Raw genomic sequence first — 12,165 nt, 5'->3', positions numbered from 1 at the left:
GAAATTCATCGACCCAAAAATCCACATTTTTCTACTTAAAATGGATACCATACCAGTAAACTCAGTATCAATCTGGTATTCGTTTTCCCGAACAACAAAAAATTGTGAAACATCAAAAACTTTTCAGAAAAAAACCCACCAAATGGCTATAACTCGCTTCAGAAACAAACTAGAAACTTGATTTTTAGCGCATTTGGAAAGGCAGATCAGCAGTTTTCCGATGATATATAGATATATGTGTTTTTTTTTCAATTTTTTCGGAGGAATTTTGCGAATTTCGCAAAAATCAAATGCACCAACTTTGAAGGCGCTCAACTGAAAAAGTACTGTAGCTGTCAAAAACTTGTCAACTATAAAAATGTGTGAAATTTCATTTTGAATATTTTGTTAGTTGTCGACTTTTTGATAGCTTTTTTAGTTTTTGAGTTATGCGCCTTTAAAGTTTTCCGAATTGTTAAAAATGAACCCGAAAATTGGTTCTTCAGAGTTAATCAAAATGGTCTAGAACAGGTCAAACTCGTAATATATCGAAACACAAGTCATAGAGCCGCCATAGGTCCGTCGGAGGCAGACGGAAGGCGGATAAAAGAATTCCTTATTGTGGGAAGCTTGAAATAGATCAGAAATGATTGGAACAATTTAGAATTCTTGAAAAATTTGAGCAAAATTGGTCGAGAAAGGCCCTAGATAGTCCAGATGTTCTCTAATACCAGCAAAAGGATGAAACATGGTCCAGGTGTCCTTTATTAAGTCATAAATGTGTCAATGTATAACCACAGCGATTGATTTATCTAAAAAAGTGAACAAAAATGGTCCAGATGGTCAAAAACCAACTGAAGACACCGTAAAATCTATAATAGAAGGGGTCCCCTGGGAACCAGGGCAGTTTTTAACTTTGAGCCAATTTATCTCGGTTCCTGTGAGAGATATCAAAAAGTTGTCAACTGATAAAATATTTCTGATATGGTGATAAGCATTTTTTCAGTTAACAATTTTTTGATATCTTGCCTAGGACTTGAGCTGTATGAGGTTAAAGTTGATAGTATGGGGGGGGGGGCTTCTATTAGTGCGATTACGGTAGTCATCTGATTAGCGAAAAATAGTCCAATAACCAAAAACAAACTCAAAATTGGCTGGAAAACTTGATATAATTAAATACGAACTACCTATATCAATGAGTGAAAAAGTGTCCAAATGGACCTCAAAATAGTTCAAAATCGTATATCTCGCGAACCCAAAAGCACATAAAAACATCCTCTTCGAACATTGTAAATCTCTCATTTTCTCTCTTTTTCAAAACACTAAAAAAAGTTTCCTGATCCTTCCATCCGTCCGTCTGACGGACCGATGGCGGACGGAGGGCGGATAAGAGAATCTCCTCAAAATGCTCCAGAACATCGGCTCCTACTCATCCATCCTTCCCCGCGGGCGTGAGCCTTCTCTCTCTCTCTCTCTCTCTCTCTCTCTCTCTCATTATCTCGCTCACTACCTTCCGAACTCTGACATATCCCCCACCACTTCGGGAGCTCTTGAGAGCTCCCGCAGATCGGTGAGAGAGTACGGGGAAGCGAGAGACGCAGAGACGGGAGTGTGTAGTAAAGCCAAGCGGGAGTGCGTGCCTTCACAGTGATATAATCAGTGATAACAGTGATAAGAGAGAGGGTGAGAGACGCAGAGAAAAGAGAACAAAAGTGCGGAGAAAGAGAAAGCGATTTGTTGTGATTTGGGGGCTCTGTTGGCTTGTGTCAAGAAGGCTCTTGGAGCATGGTTTACATAGGATTAGGGGTGCGGACATCCGGACATGGGGATTTACAGAAATCAGGGGCGGGGGAGTCGAATTTGGGGATTTTTAACTTTAGAATTTTTGAATTTTTGAAATTTTTGAATTTTTGAAATTTTAGAGTTTTAGAATTTTAGAATTTTAGAATTTTAGAATTTTAGAATTTTAGAATTTTAGAATTTTAGAATTTTAGAATTCTAGAATTTTAGAATTTTAGAATTTTAGAATTTTAGAATTTTAGAATTTTAGAATTTTAGAATTTTAGAATTTTAGAATTTTAGAATTTTAGAATTTTTTGGAATTTTAGAATTTTAAAATTTTAGAATTTTAGAATTTTAGAATTTTAGAATTTTAGAATTTTAGAATTTTAGAATTTCAGAATTTTAGAATTTCAGAATTTTAGAATTTTAGAATTTTAGAATTTTAGAATTTCAGAATTTTAGAATTTTAGAATTTTAGAATTTTAGAAGTTTAGAAGTTTAGAATTTTAGAATTTTAGAATTTTAGAATTTTAGAATTTCAGAATTTTAGAATTTTAGAATCTTAGAATTTTAGAATCTTAGAATTTTAGAATTTTAGAATTTTAGAAGTTTAGAAGTTTAGAATTTTAGAATTTTAGAATTTTAGAATTTTAGAATTTCAGAATTTTAGAATTTTAGAATCTTAGAATTTTAGAATCTTAGAATTTTAGAATTTTAGAATCTTAGAATTTTAGAATTTTAGAATCTTAGAATTTTAGAATTTTAGAATTTTAGAATTTCAGAATTTTAGAATTTTAGAATTTTAGAATTTTAGAAGTTTAGAAGTTTAGAATTTTAGAATTTTAGAATTTTAGAATTTTAGAATTTCAGAATTTTAGAATTTTAGAATCTTAGAATTTTAGAATCTTAGAATTTTAGAATTTTAGAATTTTAGAAGTTTAGAAGTTTAGAATTTTAGAATTTTAGAATTTTAGAATTTTAGAATTTCAGAATTTTAGAATTTTAGAATCTTAGAATTTTAGAATCTTAGAATTTTAGAATTTTAGAATCTTAGAATTTTAGAATTTTAGAATCTTAGAATTTTAGAATCTTAGAATTTTAGAATTTTAGAATTTTAGAAGTTTAGAAGTTTAGAATTTTAGAATTTTAGAATTTTAGAATTTTAGAATTTCAGAATTTTAGAATTTTAGAATCTTAGAATTTTAGAATTTTAGAATTTTACAAAAAAACATTTTTCACAATACGATTTTCAATTTTTTTTCTCCACCCACTCACAAACTAAAACAAATGGATATCATATTTCAAAAACTGAAAAGACAAATCGCAAAAAATAGTATCAAAAATTTTTGTCACAAAAAAGTTTGTCTCACTGTCTGCGTCTTTCCCTCGCTAATCCAATGAGAAAAACAAACACCAAGTGATCGCTTCACTTCAAAGGCGCATAACTCAAAAACTACAGTAGCTATCAAAAAATTATCAACTACAAAAATGTGTAAAATTTTATGTTGAGTAATTTTGCAGTTAACAATTTTTGGATAGCTACAGTAGTATTTGAGATATGCGTCTTTAAACATAGGCACAGCGTTTTTTGTTAGTGCGGGGGATCATTATTATTAACACTGGCGTGTCTGTCGGGGGAGTTCTGTTTGTATGAGTTTAGAACACAGATTTTTGAAGTTTGCAAAATTTAACGATGAGCAATGATAAAAAAAGAAAACAAAAGCTTTATTCGATTTAACAAAAAAAAATTCCAAAAAAAATTTTTTTCAATATCAGCAAATTCAGACGTGAGAACGAAGACGACGAGAATTGGCAGCCAAAATGAAGGATCTTGGCGGGCAGGGACAGTATTGTCCATCAGACCTAAAAACGAAATAGTTAGACGCAGAGATAAGAGAGTCTCTCGTTGCTTGGTGATCCAACTTTAAAGACGCATGTCTCAAAAACTACAGTAGCTGGCTAAAAACTGTAAACTACAAAAATGTGTAAAATGTTATGCTGAGCAATCGTGTGGTCGACAGTTTTTCAGTAGCTACAGTAGTTTTGGAGATATGCGCCTTCAAAGTTGGCGCGCGCTTTCTTGGAGTGGAAGGAGGCGCAGAGAAGCGAGAGCGCTCTCGTTTCTCTGTGTCTCGCCTGGAAAGTTTAAAGGCGCATAACTCCCTTTAACAGCAATCAAAGTCAATAAAACTTACTCCGTTTTGAAGGAAATTTCAAGGGCTTTCTGATGATAGTTGAAAAAAACTTTTTTTTTTTGGAATTTTAGGAGTTTTTCTATTTTCAAATAAAATTCTCTTCAAAACACTATAAATTTTATTTTTTTCGCTTGCCATTAATGCGAGTTATGCGCCTTTAAAGTTTGCCTGGAGAAACGCAGAGAGGCGAGAGCGCTCTCGCTTCTCTGCTTCTCCCCTCCCCTCACTCGGCGGAGAAGGCACTCCAACTTTAAAGGCTCATATCTCAAAAACTACAGTAGCTTTCGAAAAAAAGTCAACTCCGAAAATGTGTGAAATTTTATGCTGAGCAATTTACCAATTAACAAATTTTTAACAGCTACCTTGGTTTTTGAGATATAAGTCTTTAAAGTGAAATAGGCCAAAAATTGCATTTTCTGAAAAAAAATAGCATGTTGGAAGACCTCTAACTCGGCTCAGAAAAAAAACGTTTCAGTTTTTTTAACGATTAAAAAATCCTTACCTGGAATTCCTGGCCCACCAGATTGTCCAACACTTCCCGGTGTTCCTGGTGCTCCTCTTGGTCCAGGCACCCCTGGAATTCCCTCACTTCCAGCCTCCCCATCTCGTCCCTTCTCTCCGGCTCTCCCATTTTCTCCAGCTTTTCCTCTGGCTCCTGGTGGTCCCGGTGGTCCCGGTTGACCCTTTTGTCTCTGTCCATCCGCCCCCGGATGTCCTGGCTCTCCATCCAATCCTGGTGCTCCGGGAGCTCCAGCATCTCCTGGTGGTCCTGGAAGTCCTGGCCGCCCGTGAGTCTGAGATGGGGATCCTGGTGCTCCTGGAGCACCATCTGGTCCTTGTGGTCCAATGTCTCCAACGGGTCCAGCAGGTCCTGGAGGCCCTCTTGGGCATTGAACACATCCCGAAATTTGTTGATCGCAGGAAGTGGTGGAGATTTGGTGGGGATTGTCCATTCCACGAGGTCCAGCTTCTCCGGGGACTGAAAATAGATAATTTTAGAGGTGCAGCTTATTTCAAAAGCGCGTATCTCAAAAAGTACACTGCCCATCAAAAAGCTATTAATTAAAAAATTGCTCAGCTTAAAGCTTTACACATTTTTGTAGTTTACATCTTTGTGATGGCTACAGTAGTTTTTGAGTCATGCGCCTTTAAAGGTGGCGCGCGTTTTCTTGGAGGGGAGGGAGACGCAGAGAAGCTAGAGAGATCTCGTTTCTCTGCGTCTCGTCGACAAACTTCAAAGGCGCATGGCTCGCTTCAAATTAGACTAAAATTGATAAAAAACGATATAGTCTTGCTGGAAACTTTAAGACCTCTTGAATGATATAAAATACTCATAGCACAATTCTTACTTCCTGGTGCTCCTGGAGCTCCTTGTGGTCCTGGTGGTCCGGGCGGACATTGTGGTGCTGAATCACACTGACACCAGTCTGGCAGTTTTGCGAAGCGTTTATCCCTTCTAAGGAGTGGATTTTCCAGTGGACGAGATGGCGCAGAGTGCTTGATTTGGACATCCATCAGGTCGATCCACAGAGAATCGGTTTCCACCTGAAAACTTTATTTTAAAAGCAAGAAGTTTAACGATTTCTAATTTCCCAGTTTTTCAGTTTTAAAATAAGCTAAAAATCATGAAAATCGAGTGATTTTGAGCCGAGATACAGGCATTTGGAGTTTGAAAAGAGATGCAGAGAAGCTAGAGTCCTCTCGTTTCTCTGCGCCTCTCCAGCTAAATTTAAAGGCGCATAACTCGCTTGAACGGTATCCAAAATTTATGAAATTTGTTTAGTTTTAAAGGAAATTTCAAGGGCTTGCGAGTGATATAAAATATACAAAGTTAACGCTAGCTACAGTAATCCAAAAACTTCAAAAAACTTTTTTTGAAAAAATTTGAAAATTCGAGCTGCTTTCAAAAAAAGTTTTTTATCTCGAAAAACGAAAAACTTATCAAAAAGTTGTCAATTACAACATTGCTCAGCTTAGAATTTTACATATTTTTGTAGTTGACCACTTATTGATAGCTACTGCAGTTTTCGAGTTATGTGCCTTTAAACTTTGGGCGCGATTTCCCAAGACGCATATCTCCCAAACTACAGTACCTATCAAAAATCTGTAAACTAACACTATACTTGAAATTCCAAGCTAAATTTAAATTTCACATTTTCAGACTCACCTTAAAACTCTCCACAACACCAACAACCTCAACTTGCAACTCGTTGATTTCCCAATAAATTTGGGGTACAAAAATGGTCAGTGCCAAAATTGCAAAGCCGGATAGCGCGGCAAAACCGGAGGCGATGAATTTTATCATGATTCTAGAAGATTTTAGAATCCTTCAGAATCCTATAGAAGACGTTGGGGTTATATAGGACTGCCGAAAAGTGGGCGGAGCCTGTTCTTTCTACCGTAACCGAAAAACGAGTATTTCAAGGTGTATTGTGTCCGTTTATGTATGTATTGAGACAGAGAGAGAGAGAGAGAGAGAGAGAGAGAGAGAGAGAGAGACGCAGAGAAATCGAAAAAAAGAAAAATCAACAAGTTTTTGGACATTTTCGGGAACAAATTGGAATCTTGTAGTAGTAGTAGTAGTCATAGTAAAACAAACAAAAGAATTGAATTTCTGAAAAAAAATTTGGCTGAAAATGATCACGACTACTGTAGGCGCCAACTTCAAAGGCGCATATCACAAAAACTACTGTAGCTATGAAAAAGTTGCTAACAGCAAAAAATTGTAAAGTTTTATAATCAGCAATTTTGCAGTTTAAAAGTTTTTGATGGCTACTGTAGTTTTGGAGATATGAGGCTCAGAAAAGCAAGGCGCGCCCAAAGTTTAAAGGCGCATAGCTCAAAAACTACAGTAGCTATCAAAAAATAGTCAGAAACAAAAATGTGTAAAAATTTATGCTGAGCAATTTTGCAGTTGACAATTTTTTGATAACTTTTGTAGTTTTTGAGATAAATGCAATTTTGTGTAATAATAGGATACGACGTTGAAATTTGGAACTTTCATTTTCCATTTTTTGGATTACTGTAGCTACCGTAAATGCTACATTAAACCAAAATGAAATTTTAAAAATTATCAAAATTTGAGCATCAAGCTTACTTCACAGGTTTTGAGAGAAAATAATTTTTTCAAATTTGGGAATTTTTCTAAAATTTTTAAACTAAAAACAAACATTTTTTCTAAAATCATGCAAATGTTATCTCATTCAAAAGCCCTTGAAATTTCCTATAAAGCTATGTTGTTTTCATTAAATTTGATCACCGTCGAAGAGAGTTATGCGCCTTCTAAGCTAGCCGAAGAGACGCAGAGAAACGAGAAGACTCTCGTCGTCGGCGCCCACTCCTGATCTTTAAAGGCGTATATCTCAAGGACTAGAAAAACTAGAAAAAAGTTGTCAACTGCAAAAATGTTTGTTATGAAGTTTTAAACATTTCTCTAGTTGACAAGTTTGTGCCAGCTACTGTAGTTTTTGAGATATGCGCTTTGCAAGATGACCGTTCCACTTTCTCATCATTATCCATCACCGACGAAACAAACTTCATTTACATTTTCTTAAGCAAATTGCCAATTCTCTGTTTCCCCCAATTTTCTCATTTTCCCCCTCTCTCAATCCAATTTCTTTTACCTTGAAAACCCCAAAAATGCAAAAGAAATGAATGAATCCATTCGTCCCTGTATTTTGCCTATTTTGCATAAAATCTCTTCTCTGGGCGCCCTGCGGGCCGATTGGCAACGGTCCATTTGACGGACGAGAAAAGAGAAATAGTGTGGAGAAGCGAGAGACGCAGAGAAAATGCATTCAAGGTTTTCCTGGCAAACGGCCAAGACCAATATGGCAAAATGGAATGAATGGGAATGATGCAAAAGTTTTGCAAAAAGATTTTCGAGGGAAAAAATCGAAGCTTAATCGGATTGAAAACTTGTATTTGTTCTTTAAAGGCGCATATCTCAAAAAAAAAAAGATTTTTGGAAAAATTGGGATTTTCAAAAAATTCGAAATTTTTCTCCGATTTTTTAATTTTCGAATTTTTTCGAAAGTTTCAATTTTTCGTCTAACTATTATTTATCAGTCGAAAGCCCTTGAAATTTTCTTCAAAACTATATAAGTTTCATCTATTTTGGTCCAGGTTCAAGCGAGTTATGCGCCTTTAAAGTTAGCCGGCGAGACAGAGAGAAACGAGAGCGCTCTAGCTTCTCTGCGTCTCTTCTCAAACTTCAAATGGCTGTAACACAGCTGAAAATAGACCGATTTTCATGATTTTTAGCCTGTTTTGATGCTTGGAATACTGGGAAAATTGAGAATATAAAGAAAAATTTGAAAACCACGAAATTGAAAATTCAAAAAGTTGAAAAATTCCAAAAAAAGTTTTTTTTTCTAAAAATATGTGTTTTTATATCATTCGAGAGCCCTTGAAATTTCCTGTAAAATCCAGTTATTTTCATAAATTTTGGTACAGGTTCAAGCGAGTTATGCGTCTTTAAATTTTGTCGGCGAGACGCAGACAGCTAGAATGCTATAGCTTCTCTGCGTCTCCTTAAAGGCGCATATCTCAAAAACTACAGTAGTTAGAGAATTGGTTTCAACTCCCAAATTGCTCGGGATAAAATTTTACACATTTTCGTAGTTTGCAAATTTCTTGAAACTTTTGTAGTTTTTGAGATCCGCGCCTTTAAAGTTTTCTGACCCTTCTAAAAATTTTAAATCTCAACAGAACTGCTATTTCAAGATACCGAATAAATTCTCAAAGTCCCAAAAACCCTTAAAAAGTGACTAAAAACAGTTCCAAAACATTACCAAAAAAGAAAAAAAAACACAAAACCAAAAAAGAAAAAAAATTTGACCACTGAGCGGATCGAACGCCCAACCTTTCGATCTGGAGTCGAACGCGCTACCATTGCGCCAAGCAGTCACGAGAGAAAAGGAGGGTGGAGGGCGATGATAAACTACAGGGAAAGCGGCGGAGAGACGCAGACAGTAGGAGGGCGATGAGGCTGTGTGTTATAAATTATTCGGGGGAAAGTTTTTGAACAAAAAGAAAAAAAAACCCAAATTCTCCGAAATTTATTAAGACTTCTTTCTGTATATAAAACGAGCGAGGTAGTGTACATGTAAGAGAGTGTGCAGGGGGGCAAAAATACATAATTTTAACCGTAAAAATTTAAAATTTCCAGAATTTTCTAGTCATTTTCTCCTCCGAGCAAGTCCAAAACCAGCTGCAAGTCTTCCTTCTTGATGGTTTTTCGACCAGAACGGATCGTCAATTTGTTGGTTTGTTTGAACAGCTTCACAAGGTATCCTTCAGCGGCGAACTGAAAAAAATATCAAAAATTTTTTTTTCGAAAATTTCAAATTTCGCGCCAAGCCAATCCTCACCTGAAGCGCGTCAACAGCCTCATCGGCCACTTGCAACGGTGTCAAATAGTCCTGAAGAAGCTCTTTGACGATTTTTCGAAATCTGGATTTTGGAAAAATCAGCTGTGTCGACGCCTGAAGTTTTCGAATCTCATCTGGCACTCGTTGCTGACGCTTTTTCTGATTTTTTGGTTTCGGCGGAGCGGCGGCAATTTGAAAATTGGGCTGCATCGAATTGTTATTATTTGAATTTCCCGCCGGCGGCTTGTGATTATAACTTCTCCTGGGCAATATGTGCGGATTCCGACGTTGTGTCATAATTCTGAAGCATTAAAAATGAAAAATACGGGAAAAATAAGCTGGAAAACTCGAAAAATGGCTGGAAAATGACCAAAAATGACAGAAAAATTGAAAAAAAGAACTTGGCGCTTTTTCTTAAAGGCGCAGAGCTTAAAGTTGTAAATGGAGTCTCGCCGTGAAAACACTTCGTTTTTTTTAATTTTTAGCCATTTTCTGCGTTTTTTTTGCTAGTTTTTTTGCAGAAATTACTGAAAAATAAAGTTAAAAAATACAATAAAATTCCAAACTTTTTGAAAACAATTTGAATTTGAAAACAAGCTGAAATTTCACTGAAAACGACAAAAAACATCATTATAAAAATATTAGTTTGGGTTACTGTAGAAAATTTTGTTTTTTTTTTCATTTTTCGCCGATTTTCCTTCATTTTCCATCAATTTTCATGATTTTTTCGCCATTTTCAGGTAAAAAATGACCGAAAATTTCGATTTTTTCATTGAAACTTGCATATTATATGACACTTTCCACTGGAAATCGCCTGAAAACTCTTATCAGACGATTTGCCGGAAATATGGACCAGATTTGATCTCTTATACGGATTTTAAGGCACTTTTCAACAGAATTTCTATCGAAAATTGCAATGAAAGTACTTGTAAAAAGTGAGAAAATCAAAAAATTGAAAAAAAAATATTTTTTCAGAAACTTGGCTGAAATTCTGAAATCCAGCTATACAGCGCTGAAAAGCTGTATTCTGAATGATGTGAGTTGTGGGAAATCAATCGATATTGCTCATGATAAAATTTTGGAAGTTATTGGGAAGGTCCCATGGACCCATTTTCAGTATTGGTTTCAGCGATTTTCAGATGGAAATTGGGATTTTGGGGAGAGGTGAATCGGGCGGGAAATTCAAAATTTTCAAATTTAGATTAAAAATATTCGAAAAAAGAATTTAAAAAATGAAATAAAAAAAATCGATAAAAAATTTTTTTCTCAAAAATCTTGACAAAAAAATAGGCTCCGCCCACCTATTTGTTGAGAAATTTTTGTGAATTTAAATCCAGCTCATCCTAAGCTTCAAAATGAGCCCAAACACGCCTAGGTTCCGCCCACTTTCGGCGCGTCGCGGTCGTGCGTCGCGTGTTGGCGGGAAATTTCAAAGCGGGCGAAGCCTAGCCGCGTTTGGGCTCATTTTGAAGCTCACGATGAGGTTAAAACAGTGAAAAACATAAAAATACAAATAACGGCTTTAAAATTCCAAAAATTGAAATTTTTGAATTTTTTCGGATTACTGTAGTTTTCTGGCGGCATACTTTTTTGAAAAATACTAATGAATTTGAGCACAGCTCAATGAGAGCTTCAAAATAAGCCCAAACGCGACTAGGCTCCGCCCACTTTGAATTTCCAGACGCGTCGCGTGTCTATGGGAAATCTCAAAGTAGGCGGAGCCTAGGCGTGCTTAGGCTCATTTTAAAGCTCGTGATGAGTCCTACTCAAATTCATAAAAATTTTTCAAATTGAATGCCGCCGGAAAAGCTACAGTAATCCGAAAATTTTCAAGTTTCATTTTTTTTTTCAAAAATGCCAATTTTTAGACTTTAAAAGCCGTTTTTCGTAATTTCTTGTTGTTTTCACTGTCTTGAGTTCATTGAGAGCTTCAAAAAACACGACTAGACTCCGCCCACTTTGAAATTTCCCGCCGACACGCGACGCACGACCGCGACGCGCTCGAAAGTGGACGGAGCCTAGTCGTGTTTGGGCTCATTTTGAAGCTCATAATGAGCTCGGAAAAATGAAAACCACGAAAAATTTAAAAAAAAATCAATTTTTAGCCCCGCCCCCATGGCACCGGAATTCATGGATCTACCTATTGGAATCGTCAAAACTATCATCGAAAACTGTGACTACAGTAACCAATGGACCCTACGTACCGTATCCCGCCACTTAAAAATCCACGTGGATTTGCTGAAATCGCCCATTGGCGAGCTGAAATTTCGCTGTAATTTCGACCATTTCAGTCTGAAAATCGATAAAAAATATCGGATTTTTGGGCGCGAAAATTTCAAAATTCAAAAATATTTGTATTTTTACAAGAATTTAGACAATTTGGAAATTTCAAAAAACCCAAATTTTGAGGAATTGGCATTTTTGGAGCTTGCCGAACGGCTGAGCAATCCGAAGTTGAAGTTGGAGGTGTTGGAATTTAAAGCTGAGCAATGTCAGGATTTTGAAAAAATCGAGAAAATTCTGGAGCAGATTGGAAGAAAAATATGGGTGAAACGTGTGAAAATAAGGTGAGAAAATTGGAATAAAATTTTTTTTGAGATTTTTCCAATTTTTTTGGAATTTAGAGCCGTTTCTTGGTTTTGCATTGTTCCGGACTGTCTAGAGCTCATCACGAGCTTTAAAATGAGCCCAAACACGTCTAGGCTCCGCCCACTTTCATTTTTCCGGCGCGTCGCGGTCGTGCGTCGCGTGTCAATGAGAAATTTCAAAGTGTGAGAGCCTAGGCGTGTTTAGGCTCATTTTTGAAGCTCGTGATGAGCTCTACTCAAATCTATTGA

General features: G+C 36.1%; 5 protein-coding genes and 1 non-coding gene across 6 annotated transcripts; 3 read left to right on the top strand and 3 right to left on the bottom strand.

Moving 5' to 3' along the window:
- Positions 1-3,542: 3,542 nt before the first annotated feature.
- On the bottom strand, positions 3,543-6,261 carry Cbr-col-118 (the record flags this gene model as incomplete). Its single annotated transcript, XM_045236236.1, has 4 exons — positions 3,543-3,624; positions 4,425-4,935; positions 5,306-5,501; positions 6,124-6,261. 4 exons carry the CDS (start codon positions 6,259-6,261, stop codon positions 3,543-3,545), a joined length of 927 nt encoding a protein of 308 aa, XP_045094879.1.
- A 928-nt stretch (positions 6,262-7,189) lies between these two features.
- Positions 7,190-7,300, top strand: CBG25284 (the record flags this gene model as incomplete). Its single annotated transcript, XM_045236235.1, has 1 exon — positions 7,190-7,300. One exon carries the CDS (start codon positions 7,190-7,192, stop codon positions 7,298-7,300), a length of 111 nt encoding a protein of 36 aa, XP_045099293.1.
- A 1,492-nt stretch (positions 7,301-8,792) lies between these two features.
- CBG28287 lies at positions 8,793-8,864 on the bottom strand. The gene has a single exon. It is a non-coding gene (tRNA).
- A 268-nt stretch (positions 8,865-9,132) lies between these two features.
- CBG12468 lies at positions 9,133-9,625 on the bottom strand (the record flags this gene model as incomplete). The annotated part of the gene is made up of 2 exons (XM_002639694.1): positions 9,133-9,264; positions 9,329-9,625. 2 exons carry the CDS (start codon positions 9,623-9,625, stop codon positions 9,133-9,135), a joined length of 429 nt encoding a protein of 142 aa, XP_002639740.1.
- A 68-nt stretch (positions 9,626-9,693) lies between these two features.
- Positions 9,694-9,786, top strand: CBG25283 (the record flags this gene model as incomplete). The annotated part of the gene is made up of 1 exon (XM_045236234.1): positions 9,694-9,786. The coding sequence occupies one exon, from the start codon at positions 9,694-9,696 to the stop codon at positions 9,784-9,786; it is 93 nt and encodes a 30-aa protein (XP_045099292.1).
- Positions 9,787-10,075: 289 nt separating this feature from the next.
- Positions 10,076-11,899, top strand: CBG12467 (the record flags this gene model as incomplete). The annotated part of the gene is made up of 3 exons (XM_045236233.1): positions 10,076-10,263; positions 10,304-10,492; positions 11,434-11,899. 3 exons carry the CDS (start codon positions 10,076-10,078, stop codon positions 11,897-11,899), a joined length of 843 nt encoding a protein of 280 aa, XP_045094878.1.
- Between the last annotated feature and the right edge of the window lie 266 nt (positions 11,900-12,165).

The sequence above is a fragment of the Caenorhabditis briggsae genome (genome assembly GCF_000004555.2).
Source record: "Caenorhabditis briggsae complete genome, chrIV, whole genome shotgun sequence".
NCBI classification, from domain to species: domain Eukaryota; kingdom Metazoa; phylum Nematoda; class Chromadorea; order Rhabditida; family Rhabditidae; genus Caenorhabditis; species Caenorhabditis briggsae.
The sequence above is the reverse complement of the archived record's forward strand: the minus strand, read 5'-3'. Positions and strand labels throughout refer to the sequence as shown.